The sequence below is a fragment of the Hoplias malabaricus genome, chromosome 1 (genome assembly GCF_029633855.1).
Source record: "Hoplias malabaricus isolate fHopMal1 chromosome 1, fHopMal1.hap1, whole genome shotgun sequence".
Lineage (NCBI taxonomy): Eukaryota > Metazoa > Chordata > Actinopteri > Characiformes > Erythrinidae > Hoplias > Hoplias malabaricus.
Genome location: NC_089800.1, coordinates 31,015,582 through 31,038,969, shown reverse-complemented (window position 1 = coordinate 31,038,969; position 23,388 = coordinate 31,015,582). Strand labels below are relative to the sequence as shown.

At 40.0% G+C, this 23,388-nt stretch overlaps 2 protein-coding genes and 1 long non-coding RNA gene across 3 annotated transcripts in view; 2 read left to right on the top strand and 1 right to left on the bottom strand.

Annotated features, from left to right (window-relative positions):
• Positions 1 to 1,700: 1,700 nt before the first annotated feature.
• agxtb (alanine--glyoxylate and serine--pyruvate aminotransferase b) lies at positions 1,701 to 12,599 on the bottom strand. The gene is made up of 11 exons (XM_066662131.1): positions 12,333 to 12,599; positions 10,890 to 11,082; positions 9,734 to 9,798; positions 8,638 to 8,738; positions 5,914 to 5,984; positions 5,736 to 5,820; positions 3,953 to 4,051; positions 3,800 to 3,869; positions 3,376 to 3,471; positions 2,727 to 2,855; positions 1,701 to 1,903 (listed from the first exon to the last, which is right to left on the bottom strand). The coding sequence occupies exons 1-11, from the start codon at positions 12,597 to 12,599 to the stop codon at positions 1,796 to 1,798; spliced, it is 1,284 nt and encodes a 427-aa protein (XP_066518228.1). The 3' UTR covers positions 1,701 to 1,795.
• LOC136687631 (uncharacterized) lies at positions 6,006 to 12,426 on the top strand. The gene is made up of 3 exons (XR_010800495.1): positions 6,006 to 6,833; positions 8,649 to 8,831; positions 12,293 to 12,426. It is a non-coding gene; the product is annotated as an uncharacterized lncRNA (long non-coding RNA).
• Positions 12,600 to 17,330: 4,731 nt separating the features above from the next.
• kif1ab (kinesin family member 1Ab) overlaps positions 17,331 to 23,388 on the top strand; it is a 44,733-nt gene continuing 38,675 nt past the window's right edge. Inside the window, exons 1-2 of the mRNA XM_066662123.1 lie at positions 17,331 to 17,459; positions 21,348 to 21,527. Coding sequence (XP_066518220.1) covers positions 21,422 to 21,527 — 106 coding nt within the window. The 5' untranslated portion in view covers positions 17,331 to 17,459; positions 21,348 to 21,421. The remainder of the gene's footprint in view (positions 17,460 to 21,347; positions 21,528 to 23,388) is intronic.

The window sequence follows — 23,388 nt, the reverse complement described above, 5'->3', positions numbered from 1 at the left end:
TATATATATATATATATATATATAATGTACTGACACTGGGGCTTTGTAAACACATTAGACCAGTTTCCAGCGCAAACCGACTGGAGAGCAGCAAATGGTGCGGAATTATATGAATTTTATATGTCTCACTCACATGTAAGAAAACACCCATCAGCTACACCATGCTTACTGTGATTCACCCTCTGGCTTCATCCAGCCTCCTGTTGTTGGAAAGCCTTCTTTCTTTCTCCCTCTGTGTGCCCTTTCATGTGCATATGTATGACGCAAAGTGATCAGAGTAGCTCTGAGGGGGTATAGTAGACAGGCAGGTGAGATGAGATGTTTTCATGGAATTTTGTATAGAGAAGGAATGTTTCTGTTGTCAAAGCATTTGGTTTACTGTTTGGTATTGGGATGTAAAGAGAATTTCAGGAAATAAAACAAAAACTCTGTTTTGTTTTCTAAAGTCAAAACACCTACTTAAACTGTAAAGATTCTCTTATTTTACAGACAACTTGTCAAAATTAAAATGAAAGCAGGCGGGTGCATTTGTGTGGAAATTTAAGACAGTTTACTGTACACTTTACACATCATATTCAATTCAACAGATCATTCACTCTGCAAGCAAAGCAGTAAAGTTATCACAATTAATATGCACAAAGCCATTTATGAAGAGTTTACTGAAAGATGACTGGGGTACCACTTTAGAATAAGTCTACACTTATAAAGGTTTATAAATCACTTAAAATCTGTTTATTAATGGTTATAAATTTTGCGGTTAATGCATTAATATTCATTTTTAATACATAGCCAGAAAGGGCAACAATGACCTGTTATTTGCCAAACAGTGAAACCACATCCATCAACAGTTAAACCTCACTTACTGTCTCCTCCTTTAGCCATCAAGCCTCAGTTTTAACAGTAAACCACCAAGTTTAATCAATTAAAGGAACACTAGGTTCCTTGGGGCTCCCCCTAGTGTAATTCATTTTTTACAGCACAATACTGAAATCCATGGGAAGGAAGAGGGAGGGGATGTGGTTTCCTACCCTGCTACAAAAGTTACATAGTGCCGTTTTTGCAGTGCTGAGCCCAGAGAAGCAACGACAGAGCCTCTGTTCTTTTTATTAGAGGCCAGTGAAGAATCACAATGATTTTGAAGCTGTCATTTTATGGGAAAAATATTATATTGTGATCCTTTATCCATTAACAGAGCATCTTTTTATACATTAATAACAATGAGGTGTTTATCCTAACTTATGAAATGATTCAGTCATGTCCTCCACTCTGAGCTTATTCTTTACCTTGTCATTGTCAGTGAGTTCTCTGACACATTCAGTATTACACAAAAAAGAGGTGACTTTGTATCTCTGGGTTACGAATGATTATAAATGGCTATTAAGGTGTTTACAACATAATGAATTACTATGTAAGGATCAGGTTTTTAAGCCTTTATAACTTTTAGAAAAGTGTTATTTTAAAAGGGTACCATGTTTGAGACAAAACATTTTCTTCTCCCTGGGTTTGTATTTGTACATTGACATGTGCTGACATTTTTATATAGAAAAACTGAACTTCATTTAACACCTGAGAATGTGCATTTTAACCATATGTGCACAGTTTGAGTAGAAATTAAAAACAGTTGTAAATAGAGGGAAATTATGACATTATGGAGGGTTTTGTATGTACTCAGTTCCTCAGGTGCATAATTCCCCTGTGCAAAGTTTGGCGTTTGTACAGGGATTGTGTCCATGACCTGTGGCGACTGTGCTTTGTGCGTAAGTGTGTGTGTGTGTGTGCGCGCGTGTGTGTGTGTCTAGGCTTTGCGTTTTGGACAGTTTTTGAGAGCGTCGTCCAAGGCCGCCAGGGCCTTATCAGCGTTATATTTGCTGCAGTTGTAGCCCATCAGTCCTACTCGAAGCACCTGCGACAGAAATATATCACAAAAGTGGTTATTCATGTTCTGTTTTAACCCATAAAAGCCCAGACACAGTTCACCATGAAGCCAAATGATGAAAAATATAAAACAGGCCGAAGAAACAGCATATTTTTCACATTTCTTGCTGTATTTTGCTATTATTTTTGGGTCCCAATGTAACAAACATCACAACAACTGGTATTTCCACGTTTTGTCCTTGAAAAGAGATCAGAGTGGGTTGTGCAGTATGCAACAGGACAGGTGACTAAAGTATGATTTTATTAATAAGCATTTCTCTGGTTTCACTGTACTCCAATCAGGTCTTCATGGATTTCATTCGGTTCGGTTGTCCAATAATGTGGCAGAAACACTTCTACAGTAATACCAGTTTCTGCTAGCACCTCTAAGGGATACTAGAAGTATGTTAGCACTACACTAGAAGTTGTAGCGGGTTGGCTGGTTTGATGCAGGAAAAATAGGGAGGAAGGGAGGGAAGGAACCTAATATACCTGACCCTGCTGCTCTAGTGTTTGTTCACTCCCCCTAGTCATTTTGTATGTGTGTGTGTTTTCACTGCTGCTGATGTTTTAAATAAGTCAATGTTTGTTGAACAAATCACATTTCACCATTTTCCATATTTCTTTTACATGCACTTTTTTTATTTTCTAGATTACATATGCTCATTTGCTAATTATGTTTCCTGTAATGCTGCCAGGCCCTCACTGCAGCTCCTGATGTCCTATCTAATGGGAGAGCTCTCATACACCTTAACTTAATCCAGCTAGAAATCATGGAAGTAGAAAGGTGTGTGTTGTAAGAATCTCCTTACCATCCCTATAGAAGGTCCCAGTCCCCCTGTCATCTCCATCTGGTGGTGCTTTATCATGTAGGCCAAAAGTTCCCTCCAGTTGTATCCTTCAGGAATTGCTATAGTGGTGACGGAGGGCAGCCGTAAATCCTTAAAAAAATTAAATAAATAAAAGACATGATACAGACATGTCCGTAAATTTCAGAGAACATTAGCACTGTGAAATAAAACCACCCAGTCGTTCATATTTTGTGCTGTGTTACATGGTTGTTTGGCATTTCAGAAATGACCCACCTCCTCGTCTGAGTCTGTCCAATCACATTACTGGACCGGCATTTATGTGAGAGCGCAAAGACGAGGTTAAACGCAGCAAAACAGACACAACGAGCGTGGAGAAATATGAGCACTGAGTAAAAACGGAGAAAATGAGAATGGAGTGAAAACGGCTAAAAAACAGAGCTTCTGCTCCTCGCTCCTCTCTGCTGTGCGCTCGGGTTGGGGTGGGCAGCGAGCGACTCTTTATCATTTAAAGGAACAGGAGCTGAAAGTGGGTGTTCTAAACAGGGCTGTTTAGACAGGGGGAGAACACTGCTGTGGAGAAGAGGGGGATATGTGCGCTTTTAAAATGAGCAGCATGTAGTGAAGTCAATCTCAGTATGAAATGCCTCACCTTATCCTTGATGAAGAGTTTCAGACCCAGGTCCTCTAAACCTTTCCACAGATACTCGGCTACTTCTTTATGGAGCGTCCATGAGTTCTCCAGACCCTGGCATAATTGAGAAGTAATAAATAGCCTCAAACGAACACAAACATTCAGACACATAGCTCAAATTTTGTTTATACAGAGTTTTTGGGTATTTCTTCCCATACCCCAAACAGACACAGGAGGGTGGTGTGACTGGGGAACTGTCCACAGGTGAGTGTGTGATGCCCTGCGATGGACTGGAGCCCTGTCTGGGGTGTGTTCCTGTTTCTGTAGGCTCTGGGCCCAGGCTTTGCACAGTTTTCTGTGTCTTTCAGATGTAAAATATCCAACATGTCCTGTCCTTGAATGTTTATTTTGTGATGATGATAATGGGGATGAAGGTACTTGCCCTCTCAGCGAGGATGGCCAGACTCTCTCTGAGGGTGAAGAAGCCAGAGACGGGTCCGGTGTGATGGTAACTATGATGCAGAGGAACAGAAAAGTTAGGTGGGTTTTAGAGGCTGACGGTTCTGTGTGTGTTCTGTGTTGACAGTGCTCTCACTCTCTCGCAGTTTTGCCATCGTTGCCCCAGTAGTTGGACAGATGTGTCATGTCCAGGAGGTAGGACACGGGTTTCGTTTTTCTGTTGAACATCTTGTGGCTGTACGAGAGAAAAGGGAAAAAAATAAAGTCTATGAATAGTATCTTTAAATAATCACAAATATGGTTGGAATAATCTGCTGGAAACATTCTGTTGATGTGAAGGCAGGATGTTCACCGCATCATTTTTGCCTCAGTATTTTTTCTGGCCAAATCTGATTTTAATGTAAAATAAATGAAAAAGCTTTATTTGTTTTAAATAAGGCCACCGCGGCAGCCAGGGGTCTGTTTTTAGAGCAGTGGCGATTGCTCTAAGACTGCAAGGGAAGCTCAGCTTCCCCTAAAATATAAAAAATAAGTGATCAAATATATACTGTTGTGTGTACATGTCACTGAATAAATATGCACTACAACGCGCTCAACTTTTGTTCAGAATCAGCTTCTTATCACTGGTAAAGTCGCGGCTTTCCTCTCAATCATTCCCACAGCCTCACAGTGACTTAAACAGTGCGGACGCTGGGCGTCCATAGCGTTCAATAGCGAAGCAGCGAAACGAGACGAGTCATTGGATAAATGCTGGGCTTTGTCCCGCCCATCGGACGCTCAGCGTCTCTGGGGGTCTATGGGGCAGTGGGCTGGCCTCGGCTGGCCCGGACGCTCAGCTTCTGCATGATGATTGGATGATCTGTCTGAGGCTGAATCCCTTTTTGATTGACAGCGAAATGAGCGAATCAGCGATCCTTTGGTGTAAAGATCCGTGGGAGCATTACATTTTCATTCTGTTCTGAGTTGAACCAGACTTTCTTTACTCCTCTTAGCGGCATTTTCTTTGTTAAAAACGACTAGCGACAAATGGAGCTTCTATTTCTGGTGTTTTTTTTGGTAGCTGCTTGTGTTTGGAGACTGATTTCTATCACTCTTTCTGACTTCTATCACAGTTTCTGTCCAGCGGGTGCTGCTGAGCCCCACCACCGTCACAGATCACTCACAGGCGGACACACTTCACATGGGCCAGGGCCGTTTAAGCAGCCTAGCTCTGCTGGCCATTGAGAGGACACTAGTCAAGTCCCTGGAAAAGACGCCTTATTGATACGACAGGGTCACAGATCATTTTCTTGAAAAGGAACAGAGGGTAGAATTTACGTATAAATAAACCGATATATTTTATGATGTAGGCCGAAATTGAGCTTCCCTTCCTTGAAAGACCAGCATCCGCCACTGGTGTAGAGGTAAATCTGAAAGAATTCCATCAGATCTGAAGTTGATGTTTCATGGTCCCATTAATGATCCAAATAAACCTACACCCTTAAAAGTTATGGTTCTACAAGGGTTATTTGGTAAATAAAATGATTCTCTATAGAACCCTGAACACCCGAAGGACCCTGTGCATGATTAATGGCTTCTTGCATTGTGAAAGGGTTTTTCAGATTGATTCTTTACAGCACCTTTTAGAAAAGGGTTCTATACCACACTAAAAACCTTTCCTCTATTGTCATGATGTCAAGCTTTTTTAAAAGGATCTATGTAGAAGCATCTATAGCACATTCTCCATCAATCTGAAGAACCCTTTCATGATAAAAAAAAACCTTTAATCATGCAAAAGGTTCTTCAAGTGTTGGTTTCTAGATAGAACCCTTTAGTAGAACCTTAATTTTTAACTAAATTTTTAGGCACACTCGTACCTCTGACAGATTTGTTTCCAGTTTAAAAGGGAACAGTCATCTGGTACACACACACACACTCACCATGCCCTGTCATTGAATGAAATGGGAGCTGTTCCTGGAGGAGCGTTTAAGGCTTTCTGCGAGCCAGTGTACAGAATATCAATATCTGTAAGAGATTCAGTTAGCCATTTCAGTTACTGCAGTAATCAATCACTCGTAACTAATCACAGAGGAGCACTGTAATCATCCCTGTACTTACTCTGTTGGTCCATAAGCAAAGGAGCAGCTCCCAGTGATGCCACTGAATCCACTAAAAACAAGCAGTTGTGTCTGGAGGGATATAAACACACAGTACGCAGTGTGTTCAGCCTGGACAACACACCTCAGATTAAACTACACCTGATTCCATACACTTGACTGCCCATGGAGGAATAAGGTTTTTGGCTGTTGTTTATACATGTACGCTTAAGTCTTATAAAATTTTGTTTCCACCGGGTTGAAACTGACAGGTCTTCAGTAGAAAACAAATCTAAATATCAATCCAAATAACACAGAATTAGGATTAATGCAGCAGCTCAACAGCCCTGATGATAAAGACTGAGAATGTAGCATGTTACTATACTATATGCACACATCAGCCACAAGACTAAAACCACTGCCAGATGATGTGAATTACATTAATGATGTGGTTACAGTGCCCCCTGCTGAGGGGGAATATCAGAAGGGAGTGAAAGCGAGTCCGTCTGGTCCAATCCCACAGAAGAGCTACCGCAGCACACACTGCTGAAAGAGTAAACACTACTCTGATAGAACCGGGTCAGAACATACATTATTGGACCAGAGTGGCTCGCCTAAGTCCCCACACGCAGCAGTGAAACAATAGTGATCCTTATGACCATAAATGTGTCCCTTGTCAAAGTGGCTCAGATCCTTTGATTCAATAATATATTAACGATTATCTTTTACTTAATCTTTTACGTTTTCCTAACTTTTCCAAACTGAAATTTTATAAACTGCATGAAACATTGCTATTAGGAGAAATAACTTGTTTTCCACAGTGCAGCCCATTTTGCATACTGTTGCCAAGGTTACAGAGAATTGGCGGTTTGAGGAACCAGTTTAATCCAAATGGAGCCAGTTTTGTCCAGTAAATTCTAGACAAGGCGCTCTACTGAGAAGGTAAAAGTGCTGAATAAAATAATGTTTTTGTTATTATTACCTGTTTATGAGAGGTTTGTAGAGCATTATATGAACAAATCCCATAGATTTAATACCTTTTATTTGCTAACTGCAGTTTAACAGCAAACATTACTTGACAGCTATTTAATGTTAGCGAACATTAACTAATTTAGCTAGCTGATATCTCGCTCAGTGTTTATATGCGTTAGTATAACTGAAGTATTACATGTCCAATATCGACAAAGTACCAAATTAAAGCTTTAAGTCTCTGCTTTTTGTGTCAATGTTTACATATTATATATACATCAGTCAAACGAGGATTATGAGTATAAACCATTATACTCTAAAATGTATGACTAAAAAATTAAAGCCGAAAGAATGTTATTCCAAACTTCATATATACTATCAAAAGAACACAAAGATCTACCAGGTGGTTTTCTTCCTAAATAATTAAGTAATTTCATTGGCATTGCTCTTTAAACTTCTGCTGGACAGTGCAGCCTTATCACAAGCAAGTGATTTAATCATGAGTAAAGAAGGAATAAGAAGCCACAGGCACCCCTTGCACACTGACTACTTGTAAAACAAAAATGCAGTATAAGAAATCTGTGTTTTAGCTGCCCTGAATGGATAGGGTAGACTGGAAAAATACTTTACAAGAACTGATAAATACGAAGATATATTTAATAAACCTGCTTGTTTACTTTGCAGGTGGAGCATACAGAGGCCCCCTAAAAAGTTTGGATTTTTGACTTTTTAATTAAATTTTAATTCAATAATCTTGCACTGATTTTCCCTCAGTATGTCATTATCATAGCAGTTGAGTTTTATCATTATTAAATTACACCACCATAGCAAATTGGTAAAATGGTAAAAAAATAAGTGATTTGGAGAAAGTATTTTTGTTTTTCAAAAAACGGGAATGTTTGAGCCCTCTTATGGGGGCTTAATATTACTACATACTGAGAGACACTGTACTCATACTCTGTACTACATACAGAGTACACAGCACTCCTGAATGTTCCTCGTGCACTGCTGAATGTTCCTGACACAAGGTACAAAAACAACAAAATAAAAGTTCCACTGCCTTGCACAAGAGATGTTATAGTGTATACATTCTACTAACTTACAATGAGTGAAATAGAAAGTACATGAAAACTAAAACTATAAACCTTCAAAGAACATTAAATTGACAGTTAATATAATGTTCAGGTAACATTCAGGGGAAAGATGTTCTGGAAACATTAAGAAAACTGGACAGGTTATTGCTGAGGGAGCATTCCAAAGCAACTTACCCAGCAATCAAAATAAAACATTATGGGAACATACTAAGAACATAATTTTGCAACATTCTAACAGTATTCCAAGACAAGATTCCTAGAATATTAAATTATTGGTGTTAATAAACTTGAAAAATGAAAACTTAAGAAAAACATTCTGAGAACATTAAAAAACCTAGACAAATTCACATTGAAGGGAACATTCCAGTGCAATGTTCCCACAAGCAAAATGGAACATTAGGGGAGCGTCCTGAGAATGTAATTTTGTTAGCTGGGTCAAGTCTTCTGGGGGTTTATACCCCTCTATCCCACCCTTGCCATTGGGGATGGTGACCATAGACTCATCTACATCTGCAAGTGTCATATTTTACTCACAACTGCATTTCTGTTTCCACAGCCAGTGAACCTTAAAGTAGCTGAATGCACTCTTTATAATGTGTGTCTACAAACCTTTGGACACAGTGAACTAATACATTAATTTCTGATGGTGGTGAAATAATTTATTATTTTTTAATTCCCCTCACCTGTGACACAGGTCTCCGATGCCATCAATGGGGTGAGCCAGTCCAGCGGAGGACTCTCCGTGTGTGAGGAAGAACAGAACTGGCTTGTATTTGGACAGAGCCTGTGGTCAGAGGAACACTCTACTTTGAGACTGTGAACTTCATACAGGCAGTAAATGCTATGTCTGCTATAAATGCTGTATTTTCTGAGGAAGGTTGGTGATACACAGATTGCAGTCTGCCGATATGCGTATTGAAAGAATTTTAGATATTAACATTATTAGATTTACATATTAACATATTAGATTTAAACATTATATAGAATGCAGATATATACATATTTTCTTTATTTTACAGAGATTGTAATCCTAGATGTAAAGTGTGTGTGTTTGCTACGCGGAAACTGTACACGAAACCAAAAGTACACATTGCACATTCAGACCAGATCTGCTGTGGGGATCCTAATGTTACACTGAGTGGTTGGAATGGTATCCCAGGTGGGTGCCAATGTAGTTGCTTTGGTAAAAAAGGTGGTTGCTGTGGTCTTCACTATGTTATCTTAGGTGGGTGCTATGGTGTTTACAGGTGGATGCTACAATATTTCAGTGATTGCTAAAGTGTTGCTTAGTGGGTGCTACGGTGTTACTAAGGTGTTTTGGGTGGTTTGTTTTAGCAGTTGCTATGGTGATATACGAATTTGCACAGGTGTCCCAGGTGGTTGCTATTGTATGCCAGGTAGTTCCTAGCACAATTGCTATGGTGTTTCACATAGTTACTAAGGTGTTGCAGGTGGTTGCTGTTGTGGTTGCTTTGGTGATTTAGGTGGTTGCATAGGTGCCCTGTGTGGTCCTCATTGCTAGGTTGTAGTTATGGTGTTTGCTAAGCAGCTCCAGGTGGTTGCTATAGCGGTTGCTATAGTGACTTATAAGGTTGCTAAGGTACTCCCAGTGGTTGCCGATGCTAGGTTGCTCTTGTGTTGCTAAGGATTTTCTTGAGGGTTGATATGGTTTGTCAGGTGACAAATAGCATGGTTGTTAAATAATTCTGCACTTGGAACCATGTCCATATCTCAGGCTACGGGAGGAGTTATGGCACAAAAATGGAAGGAGGATTTTACCTTTTCAATCTCTTCATTAGTGAAATATCCACCCGGTGATTTTACTAATGTGTGAACTCTGGCCCCTGTTAAAGTTGAAGCAGAAGAGCAGAGTGGTCAGAGCATTCATGATGATGATGATTGTGTTTGTGTGTCTGTGCATTTGTGTGTGTGTGTGTTTGTGCATCTGTGTGTACCAGGAATATATCACACTGTCTGGACCAAAATGTATTTACACATTCACCATGTGGGGAATTGTCTTCCCTGTGGGAGTCACCAGCTGGTCTCCCCAATGTAAAACATTACATTTAAGGTGAAGACATGTTTTAAAATGAAGGTTAGGGTTAAGCTATTAGTAATTATTGAACAGTTAGTGGTATGTCTTCACAAAATTAAAGGAAGTCTTTGCAATATCCCCACAGTTCACAGATACAAGGTGCCAAAAGTTTTCTTTTGATTTCTAAGGTTAGGTTTAGATTTAATGTTAAGCCTCTTTACTGTAACTCTCTCCTCTCTGGTACTAATTCCTCTTCCCTCTATAAGTTCCAGATGGTTCAAAACTCAGCAGCCTGCCTTCTCACCCACACCTGCTTGCATCAACACACAACACCTGTCCTTAATAATAATCTTCACTGGCTCCCTGTTAAACACTATATTCAGTTTAAATTCTCATTGCTCTCTTTAAAAGCCTAAAATAAATGTGCCCTCTCCTACCTTTTGGACCCATAGACCCCCACGAACCCGTAGAACCTCCACCACTGGCCGACTCTCCATTCCCTCTTCTAATCTTCTCAGACTTGGAAACTGGGCTTTTTCCAATGGCGCTCCCTGTCTCTGGAACTGTCTTCCCTCACAAATCCAGCAGTAAACACACTGTCGGCTTTTAGGTCCCAGTTTAAAAATCTTTTCTCCTTTGCATTCAACCTCCCATTCAACTCAACATAAATGTGTGTTTTTCATGTTTTCTTATCTTTTCTGTCTGTTGCTGTATTGCCAATGTCAACTGTAACTTGTAAGTGTCTTTTGGTTCTTGAAAAGCGTTTTATAAATGTAATTTAGTATATTTTTTTACATTATTATTATTATTATTTATTATTATTTCTTAGCGACACGAATCATATCTGTGAAAAGTCTGAACATGTATAGTGGAACCAGTATGTGTGAGTGTCAATCCTACCGATTCTCTGAGCAATTTCGGCCACTCTCTCTCCCCACACTCCATTAATGGACACCAGCACACTCTCGCCCGGCTCCACTGTGTTAAACACCGCACACTCCATTGCCGTGTGTCCAGAGCCGCTCATCGCCAGAGTCATGTGGTTCCTCGTCTGGAAAGCATACTGGATCCCCTTCTTTATATCGTTCATGATCTGCAAAAGACAAACTGCAGTTTAACCCCTTGAAGCCCTGAATAAATACCTATAAATATAAAAATCCTAATAATCCTTTAAATTAACCTCTTAAATAAGGAAGTCTTGAAAAGTTTACAGTGATTACTCAATAACATTATCACCACCTCATTTCAACACTCACTGTTCATTCTCTCAGCTCCACTGAGCACACAGGAGCACTTTGTAGATTTGCAATTACATAGTGTAGTCCATCTGTGGCTCTGCATACTTCAATAACCCCTTTTTCACTAACACGGTGGTGGTGTGTTCAGACACAGCAGTGCTGGAGTTATTAAACCCTCAGTGTCACTACAGGACTGAGAATAATCCATCAAACAAAAACATCCAGCCGACTGCTTCCTATGTCCACTGATGAAGGAATAGAGAATAACCAACACACACTGTGCAGCGACAGATGAGCTACTGTCTCTGATTTTACATCTACAAGGTGGACCAACTAGGGAGGAGTGTCTAAAAGAGTGGACAGTGAGAGAACACAGTGTATAAGAGTGGACAATGAGTGTAGAAACTATGAAATATATGTTAATATATAAATAATCATTTAAATCTACACTCTAGGATCCCACCTAGTACCCCTGCTGCTGTGTGGCATTACCTGTTCTGCCATTGGGCCACACTTGGGCATGGATTAAGCCATGTCTTGGACTAACCAGCAGTGTCTGTGATGAATCTTCATTGGAAGTATGTCTTAGTCTGGGCATATACTTAATCTTGGGCCGGGAAACTGGCCCTACAAGTTTGTGTGTGGATTCACATATAATTTTCCCAGTTACTCAGTAATGCATTGTAGTCAGTGAGTAAGTTCTTTAAACCCGTCATCCTGTTCAGGCCGGCAGTTAAAGGGCTCAGAAACCGAATAAAAGCCTAAAAAATAATCACTGAATAGCAACCCTACCGTAAGGGGTTACTACCTGCATAATGCAAATGGAATTTAAAGGGTTAATAACAACATTATTAAGGAGAATAAGAGTTTAAAAATAAGCCAGCAATTTAGGGGTTAAGTGTGATCTCCCTATTACAGCTCAGTGGATCATCACAGTGATTTTGAAGCTGCTGTTTTAAGGTAAAAATACTACCTAGTGTTATTTTAAGGCTTAAAACCTAAGAGTAATAAACCTGCTGTTTAGACTCAATGTTATTTTATGTGTCTCATTGTTGCTGTTTCTAGGCTTAGTGTACATAAAGAAGCCCAAGTATACTCTCCATACCTCGTACATCTCTGGGTGTAGGTGTCCGATGATGGGCCTGCCCCCGGCAGCCTGGATGCGTGGGGGCACATTGGAGGGTCCAGGACCGAACAGGTATCGTGGGGGCACCTCCAGGGGCCTCAGCATGCAGGCCGGCGGCGGAATGGACACGCAGGACATCGACCGCTGGGACGTCCATCCAGCCGCAAATACACCACCCCTGGACAGCAAAGCCTTGGGAAACATTCTGCAGGAAAACTGAGCTCTGCCTCGAGCTGCTGTCAACATTTAAAACCAACGGGTCTTTGACCTCTGGAGCACAGGTCCTGCGTCACTCAGACTCTCACACAACTGATACTAACACCCCCCACACTCTACTGCTCCTGGGATTTGTTCCACAAGGCAGGATTTCTCAGTTAATCAGATAACTTAAGCCTCAACTCAGTTGTGTCCAGTAGTAGAGGGGATAATATTCATCAATATCCATGCAATGCCGAACACCTCCCTGGAGAGAGAATACATTTTTACAGCTAGGGCTGTAAATCTGCAATCTCACAACCATTAAACAAAATCAATATTGCTTTTAATAATTAAGTTAGTAAGCCTTTAAATGTTAATATTTCCCATATTTAATTTTGGTTTGTTCAGGAGACAATTTAGAGCCTCAAACCTTTTGTATTTTGGGTTTGTATTTATAGAGGCGGTTGCTCTATTAAAGACATTGTAAATGATTCTGTAGAATTTCTGTACTCTCAGCAAAACAAAAACTCCCCCCCCCCCTGTTTGTGTTCATTTAGAAGCTCCACATCTTTTAAGGTGGAACTATGTGTTTGAGAAAGATGTTTTTATTCACTGTTTGAATTCCCACAGAAACTCATTTGTAATTCAAGCTGTTTAGTTTTGTAGCACTTTCTCTGTGTTTACTTTCATGCATTTATCGCTCTCCTGAATAGTGTCAGTTCCACCTTAAGTAATGTAACTGTAACAGCATAAGTAAGTCACCTATGGAGCAAGAATAGAGCAACATCCAGGCCTGAGTGGGCATTGGCGGGAGAGAGCTCCTGAGCCATTTCAGATTAAGACATAAGTTTGTTTCTCATTTACAGAGCTGTGTTTTGGTTTAAAAACATGATCATCCCCTTAAAAATAGGTACAACTGCCACCTCCCCACCACACACACACACACACACACGTGACCTTCACGTCATTTCTATGTTTGTGTATATGCAGTGAGTTCTCTGTAAGCAGTGATCCACTGAAGGCTGTGTTACAGTATTTGCCTTCACCTCATTTTAAACCTGTTCAAGAAACCATGGGTTCTCTGGGTTTATTGATCTAGAACATGAGGTGAAACAACACTCATAGAACCAACAAGATCAGTGAGAGCAGAGAAGTGCAGACTCAGACAGTTCAGTGGACGTTATCACAGATATTGACCCCAAATGTACGTCAGAAGATCAGTTGTGTTATGACATTTGTTTACATTTTATTTATCTTTTAGGTCAATAGGAACGCTAGGAGAATCAGAACTGAAAGACAACAGCAAATCATGTCCTGCTTTGGTATAGATTAATAGAACTGGCTTAGAAATATAAGCACAACCTTATATCTGTTTGAGAATTACCAGAGAATGGCTTTTTGAAGTGTACAAACTGTTAATGTGGTCCCATTGGACCCATAGAGAACAGCGATGGTCTTTGTGTGATGTTTGTGATGTGAAAGGCCCACTGAAGTGGAGATGAGCGTAGTCTACTCTGTGCAGGTGCTGTGTGTGACATACTCTATTGATCCCTCTGATGTCCATCTCTGCTGTTTACTGCCTTCAAAGAGGAGTGGACCACATCCATGAGAGGGGATTGGCTGGAGGAAACTCATACACAAGGACATGGACTTGAACTTTTATTCACACACGCTCTGAAAATAAAGGTGCTACACTGTCACAAGGGGTGGTCCCTTCAAGGATATGTCTTTAGTACCTGGAATTGTACTGTTTTCCCTTTCATATACGTATACTTTCAAGTTTGCATCCATTCCATCCTGACTCCTGGATTGTGCTCTGTCGATTTTACATTGATGCAAATATGCACCTTCTTCTTGTGAATGTTGTGAAGTTTTATGAAAAAAAAATTACTTTGTTTAGACAGGGGAGAGAACGCTGATGTGGGGCTTGTGGGGTTTTGACCAAAACAGGTCCGGGACTGTGAATATGTCACTACACTGTTATTGTAACAGGAATAATAAACCTCCATACTGGGCCGCGCAGCTCGGTATCAATAGCACATCATGTTCTCATATGTTGTTGCTCCTTTAACATCCCTTTGAAACCTGAACCCTGCAGCTCAGGAAATGTACAGCTTGTGTCTGTCTAAATACTCAGGGACAAAGGGGTCAGTGGGACAATGTATGATCTACCCACTGCCTGCATTAAGAAGACCGGCTCATTTAAACCTGCTTCAGTGACCACCGCCTACAATATTTCAATGTCTGTTTGTGATGCACAACTTTTGTTGCATAACTGCCCACAGGTGGGTGTGTGTGTGACTGGATGAATGTGTGTGAAACTGTCCACAGGTGTGTGTTTGTGTAACACGGTCACAGTCGCTCTGAATGGAGTTCCGTCATTTTGCGTCACCTTGCCTTACTCTTTAGAGACCTGGACCTAACAGTAAAAACACTTTCAGCATCCTTTTGAATTGCATCACTGATCTAATCTCTGAGTCACTGCAGTGTTGTATCTTTGGATTTCTGGATGTGCTGAGCACTGATGTGTCTCCATTGCATGAACTTCGGCCTTGGCATCTTTGCCACTGCTGACCCTACAGTCAATAATTACATGGCCTGGTAAATAAGTGAGGGCCTGTTGTTTGCCTCCGCTTGGCCTTTGCACCGTAGCAGTGTTCAGCTCCCATTTCACACAGAGCGGAAGTACAGGGTCCTGGACGAGCCCCTGCTGCCTCTAAACCTCGAATGCATGCTCTGACGTAACACTTATTGACAGAAGCTGAGATTCAATCGCACTATGTGTCACAGTAGTTTTATCATCCCTCTTACTGTGCAACTCTGATTTAAATAGCAGTGCATTTTAATGAGAATCTTTAAGGATTTATGAAAGCTTGAAATGAGACTGGGTTGGATCAACGAGCATTCAAACTGGAAATCATCCAGCAGGAGGTGCTGTTCTTCAGAAAATGTCCACCATACACATACTATAGTGTACAATAGTCTCCTCTGTGTGGTTACTGTATGTGCACCCTGAGAAATAAGTAGCATGTTTTGAAACAATAACAGTGATGGCATGGCATACCATGTTAAAATTTATTTAAAAACATGAGTGAGGAAGTGAGAAAACCTGATTTGTTGTGCCATAATTTTTAATTGCCATTGTACCCAGATCCCTAGGTCTAAAAATGGTAAAGGAGCTACATTTACAATCTAGATTCACGTGACCTCGTAATTCAGAGGATTCAGTGACATTTAGAAAAAAAGATGAAGCAAGCCTAGTTTTTCCGGACCATCATCAGCTGCAAAGCCTTTGTCACAAAAGCTTTACTAATGTTTCATAAGTTTCAGACTCAAAATTATCCAGTTAAAAAACTTATCCAGTTCAGGGTTGCAATGTGGAGTCTACCCAGAATCAGTGGGCGCAAGACGGGAACACACCCTGGAGGGGGCACCAGTCCTTCGCAAGGCGACACACACACACACACACACAAAACTTTATTCACACCCTCAAACTTATGGACACTATTGAGTCTGCAATCCACCTACCAACATGTGTTTTTGGACTGTGGGAGGAAACCGGAACATCCAGAAAAAACCCACACAGACACGGGGAGAACACACCAAACACTTTACAGTCGTCTGAAGAGGAGCTCAAACCCACAATCCCAGGACACAGTAGTTGTGTGACCGAGACTACACAATATGAGAATTATGATTTTTTTTTCATATTTATATTTCAAATAACAAACAAACAAAAAACACTGAAATAACTGGTGTACACTTCTTTTATTTGCTGACTATTTCCATCATGAAACGCCAAAAAGACAGGTGCAGGAGACGGCTGTTTCTGAATGGCAAATTAATTAATTAATTCATTCATTTATTGTCTGTAAGCGCTTATCCAGTTCAGTGTTGCGGTGGGTCCAGAGCCTACCCGGAATCATTGGGCACACAAAAAGAAACACAAACATGCGTATAAAAGAGAAAAAGGCACCCGAAAACATAAAACAGTAAAAAAAAAAAAATAATACACCAACACGCACACAGATATTAGAAACACACAAAGAAAGAAATAAACACAAAAAGACAAATGTATAAAAAGGACATGTACACAGAATGAAATGTATGCAAATAACAAGCAGACCAGACGACAAACACGCAAATATAGAAATAACCTGTATTGTCATTGATAAGAATGAAGCTGTCTGTCATGGTAGTGTTATTCCTCCCAGTGGATCAGTCTTTCCTAATCAGATTCATGATTATTTATGAAAGTAAACAGTTTATAGATTTATGTATTTAAGTTGTGTGTATTTCAATGACAAAATTATAATATGCTTCTTCTCCATTTTCCCCTTTGTGTCTCTCTCTCTTTCCTCTTCCACTTCTTTCATTCTCTCCTTAATTGCCTCTGTCCTTTCTACTGCCTTCACTCTCGATGATTGAACATTTAGGTTGGTCAGCAGTCTCTCTCTCTCTCTTTCCCTCCCCCTTCCTCTCTCTGTTGTTCTCTCTCTCCCCCTCCCTCCCTTTCTCCACCTACCTCCCTCCCTCTGTGCAGCCATTCTCTGTGACGCTCATGATGTCATCACCGACTCACCACTGCTCAGCATCCTCAGCTCCAGCATCACAGCCATTTTGTAGGGCAGAGAAATCTCTCTCTCTCTCTCTCTCTCTCTCTCTCTCTCTCTCTCTCTCTCTCTCTCTCTCTCTCTCAACCCCTGCCCTGACGCACTACTGTGTTCCAGGCCCTGCAAACCCATCTTGCCCACCCCAACCCCCCCACCCAGTCTGAAGCAGGGAGAGGCTGAGCAGCACACACACAAACACGACAGGATTGAGGGAGAGAGAGAGAGAAAGAGGGAATAACATGGAATAACACCCAGGGACTCTGCTTCGCAGGGACTCTGCCATCAGGGTGACTGGGTAAGTCCAGCTCAGATCTGCTACTGTAAGGTGTGCGTTTGTGCTGTGTCCTTTTCCATTTCATCTGGATGTCTTAAGAAATGTGGCAGGCCTTTGATGTGTTGACATCTCTAGTTGTGAATGTAAATGCACAGTATATGATACATATATTTTTTATTTTGCATAGGGAAATGTTAAACATTTGGCAGTTTAATATACAGCAAATATATTAATAATATCTGAAGTTTTGTTTGGTTCCATTCAGACATAGGATCAATAGAATGAATTTTTTATGTTGTGTTTTATATGTTGATGTATATTACTGTAGATATTCCTTATGTATCATATATTTATAGAAAAATTAATACAAGAATAAGAGCCAAATGAAAATCTCAAATCTTGATCTTAAGCACAATTCTGATTTAATCTGATAAAATCTGCCAAATATTTCATTTTAAAGTTAGCTAAAATATGTAAGAATCTCTGTTTGTTTCCTGTACTGAGTATTTCATATCGAGTTTGTGTATATATGTGTATGTGTGTGTATGTGTAAGTGTGTTGCTTTGGAGCTGGGGTGGAGGCACAGTGAACACAAAATGGTGGAAGCTGCATTTATTCCAGAGAGAATGTCGTTAAAAACAGAGCATTACTGGGAGAAATTAAACCTGTTTTCTGCATTATGTATTATACAGACCTCCCGCAGATCTGACCCAGAGGATACATGCAGGATTTAGATTCCTTTGTGTCCCATCTCATTGCTGACAGAAATGCAGCACCTTATTTCATACATTATATTGCATTTTAAATAGAGTTCATTTGAAATAAAAACATCCTCAAATTACTTGATGGGTCTCAGCTTCGATGTTGAACACAATGGAAAATGATGCCATTGTTTTTGTCATGAGTCTGACGCACATTGGCATCACATGAATATGTTCCAGTAGCCAGTTTTCCTCTTGCAAATATGGGACAGTGTGATTATTACAGCAATTAAAAACACACATTAATATAGTGAACATCGATCAACCATACTACTGACCACACAGGAGCACTTTGTAGTTTTATAATTACAGACTGTAGTCCATTTGTTACTCTGCATACTTGGTTAGCTCCCTGTCTCCTTTTTCTTCAATGCTTCTGACCCCCAAAGCCAGGTATGATTTGGGTCATGGATCATTCTAAGTGCTGTATTAACACTGAGGTGTTGGAGTGTTAATGTGTGTTGTGCTGGTGCGAGTGGATCAGACTCAGCAGTGCTGGAGTTTATAAACCCTGTGTCCACTCACTGTCCACTCTGCTAGACACTCCTACCTCATTGGTCCACCTTGTAGATGTAAAGAGAGACAGAGACAGTAGCTCATCTGTCCCTGCAGAGTGTGTGTTGGTCGTCTGCCAACCCTTCATCAATGACACAGGATGCTGTCGGCTGGATGTTTTTGGTTGGTGGATTATTCTAAGTCCAGCAGTGACACAGAGGGTTTTGAAAACTCCAGCAACACTGCTGTGTCTGATCCACTCCTATCAGCACGACACACACTAACACACCACCACCACTTCAGTGTCACTGCAGCGCTGAGAATGATCCACCACCCAAATGATACCTGCTCTGTGGGGGTCCTGAGTGTTGAAGAACAGGGTGAAAGGGTGCTAACAAAGTATGCAGAAGAATACATGGACAACAGCCTGTAATTGTACACAGTGATGCTAAACTCACATTAACATAGTGGACATACTATTTTCATACTCAGTGGGAAAGTTATTTTCCAGTTCTGGCTCGACATGCATCCCTGACAAAGAAACACCAGCCAAGCAAAGAAAACATCATAATTATTTAACACAAACAGTAACCTCATATCTCACTCAGGCCTCAGAGTCTAAGCTGTACACATCCCTGAAACCAGAATCACAACATACTGGACAGGTCTACCATCTAGCGGTGAATAATTGGTTTGATGGATTAGTTTAATTAGCGTAAAAGGGAGTTTTACTCCCTTTACAGTAAATGGCTAAAGACTGAAGTCTGTTTCAGTTTAATGCTGTAATTTGTGGATGTCGAGAATTAGAGAAAATGATTGTGCTCTTAGGGATGTTCTAGGATCCATCAAACTATTGCTTAGAAAAGTTCAGCTACTGATGTTGTTTTTGTGTTTGATTGGGCTGGGCAATGTGGACAAAAAAACGTTATTATTTTTTACTGATATCAATAATTATCATGATATAAAAATTCTTTCTAAAGATAGTAGAGTGAATGCAAGAAATGTTTATAAGGTTAATTCTGTTATTATATTATCGTTTGACAAATTAAAACATAATATACACACACAATATGCAAATCAGTCAAATCCACGAGGAAAGATTTCATTAGACCAATGTAAATATACATTTTGATTTCCTGCTCAGATAATGAAAAACTAACACACTGAAAACAGTAATGTAATTCTTTCATCATAAAAAAATAATAATAATGGGATCTCTGTTTTGTGTCATAAAAACATAATTAAAACATATCCACAATTCAGTGCAGGCTTTGCCCCAGAGACTAAAAATGCTAACGTTAACATTTAACAATGTCTAAACACATGTCAAGCCATTTCTTCAGCGTTTATCCACATTTTATTCACAGCAAAATGCTGCAGGTGATTAGCTGTTTGTGTGTCATCCATAGCACACTCCAATTCGATAAGTTGTTTATGCGTCAGAGAGGGAGCACTCTTGTGCTGACAAACGATGCATAGTTATGTGACTTTCTGGTGGTTTGCATTTAAATGAAAGTATCGAATCAGTATTGATGATGTTTTATCGTGATACATATTTCCATGTTCCATGTTTGCTGAGAATGTCCCAAACTCATAAGAAGGTGCTCATAAGTGTCACTCATCTCCAGAATCTCCTGAAAGGTTTAAAGACCATTTAAAATACATATTTAGCATAGAATTATAAAGATCTTTCCATAGAATTCATCAGACCTGTGATATCCTGCATCAGTTGTAAAGTGATACCACATGCGCATGAAGCTGAGGCAGAAAAAAGCAAGCCTTAGCCACACAGCCCTCTGCCTTAATCATGCAGCCCTCAGCCTTAAAGATGAATGTCTTGGCCTCATTGTAAAATGGCTTCACATTAGTAATATTAACACTGCATTTTTGAAATCTGAATCCAGGTGTTCTGTGTTTCCACCCACCTTAACCCGTTTACACTAGCATTGTTCACATTAGCATGTTTGGTAGACATGTGATGTTACAACTCCTGGCTTTATATAAACTAGGAGCTGCAGAGTATGAATCTTTGTGATGGACAGTTTCTACATCTGAATAATTGTTTGCAAGCTCAGCTGGGTTTCGAGGAAATTTTTGCACCTTCTTGGTGAAACTCTGCTGGAGTGTAGCCATCCAGAAACAACCTTAGAGGCCTCCTCATTAAAATCTTATGAAACGTGTCTGTGTACAGTAATCTGTGTCCAGGAAGACAGTGGTTGTATAGTTATGCCAGTGTCTGGATCTTTCTTTCCTGGACATTGAACAAAAGCTATAGAACTGTTTAAGAGGAAATGCCTGAGAAATAAAACAGGTTTTTAAGTTTGGTTTAAAAACATCAACTCTGTATGACATCCATATGTGGAGTGGCAGTCCATTCCACAGTTTTGGGGCTGCTACAGATAAAGCTCTGAGAAACTACAAGTGGATTAACAATCCCGGATTTCAGTTTTTATTGGATTTTTAGGAAGTGTGGCTCTGAAGAGAACTTTAGGACTGCAGTTTTTTCTCATCTAATGAACTACATTTTGCGAGATTTTATGTTTTTTTGGTCATGCTTTAATTTTTGCCTTGTGTTTGTGAAATGCTTTATTTTGTTTTCGACTTCTCTGTCCCGATCTATGACCTCTCCAATGATCTAACTTTTCCCATGCAGGTGGCAGGCCGCCTCTGTAACTGGACTTGCTATAATACTACCTCCATCACAACAGCGTCCACCACTCCGTCACCATGGCCGGAGCCTCCGTGAAGGTGGCGGTGAGGGTCCGTCCTTTCAACTCCAGAGAAATCGGGAAAGAGAGCAAGTGCATTATTCAGATGTCAGGCAACACAACCAGTGAGTACTCCACTCTCTTTGGGCTGAGGTTTTACTGGTTTCCAGAGCGTCTGTTTTGGAGCAGCCTCACATGAACTCACCGCTCTGCCAAAGCTTTTGAGCAAGAAAGGCACACACACTCTGGCAAATTGTGTTTTGTGTCAATAATGGATGGTGCTTTGATGAAGTATTAACTGGCACCATGTCTTTCAGCACTCATGAAAGATGGCGTATAAACTGTCTGCTATAAAATTCCCACAAGCAAAGGACACCTGGCTTTCCCAATGCGTTTTGACCCACTGGTGTAAAAAATTTCCCTCATGATGAATTCTGTGCATGGATGAACTACCAGTAATATATGTGTAAACAGGCTCTGAGTTAATTTCCAAACGTACACTGTGAGTTATATTAAAAAGTGTGAGGTTGGGGAGGGGTGGGTGATATGGCCCTAAAATAATATCACAATATTTCAGGACATTTAAGTGATAACGTCATGATTACCAATATGACAAACCTCGGAAAAATATGTAATTAATTGCAACCAAACAAATGCCAATGGAATTTTTTGTTTTCTATGTACATCTGATATTATGTAACCAAACCACCTCTACACGACAAATTACACCTGCTTTTGGAATAAACTCACAGAAACACACAGAAAATTTACGATGCCCTTGCTATGCCTAAATGACTCACTCAGTGAACATGCCCCACATTATGCCTAACTGCATCATTGTGTAAACAAGTCAGAATATCGCTATTACAACAATATGGATATTTTAAAATTGTTTTAAAAATTATATCCATATTATCAATGGCATAAATAAGATATTTCAGAAAGAAATTAATTTAGGGATTTCATATTGTAACAAAAAAATTGGCCCTTTAGCTCTACCTGCAGTGCAACTGTACCTCCCACTGTAACACAGTAGTGTTCAAAAAGTTGCACATGCACATTACATATCTTACTAAAACTGATATTTACTGATTCATACAATGTCAATGTCCATGGAAAAATGTAGCTCCACGATAGTACCTTTACAGGAGATGGAAAAATATTCTTAACTTTTTTAAAACATTTTGAAAAATTTCTGTTGGTCATTTCGTTATGAAAACAGTGTGTAGTGTGTAGAGAGCTGCTGTGTTCAAATGATGTAATAAACTAATATGTTTTTCTTTGGACAGTGACAATGTGTAAAATATTTATTTACCTACATCAAACATACAAGTAGGATCCATATATTAGGCCTGCTTTCTAGGGCTGGACGATACAGCCAAAATTCATATCACAATATATTTCTAAATTTCAATTGATATGATATAATTCTGATATTGATATGAACAACATAAAAGCCACAGAAAAACTGCCAAGAACAAACTGGAAACATGAAATCACCATCAAACATAAACCTCTTGGCTTTGTCAATATTAATATTAGTTATAAAATTACCTGCATTAATATATTATATCCACACAGAACTTATTTAAAAACGCTCCTATGTACATACATGAGCATGTATAACATTTGCATATGTGAGAAAAACATTTTAAAAATCGGACCTCACACAACTGAGAGCTGTAGTCTAGCGAGCTTTACCCCTGAGTGTGTTAAAGACTGTCTCTCCCAAGCGTTTAGATTTGATTTCAAAACTGAAGATGAAACAGGCTGAGGTACTGATTTTACCAGAATCCTTCACATACTCGAAACAAAGACTCTTTCTTCCTCTGAGTGGGATTTCTCCATTCTGCAGCAGAGGCAAGGGCGGAGAATGGCTTGTTGTTGCTCTGTGTGAGCGGGTAAACAGAATCAGCTGAGGCAGGATGTGATGTGATGTGATGTGATATTCACCACACTGCAAAGCTTTGTGCCTGTTAGTGGAGG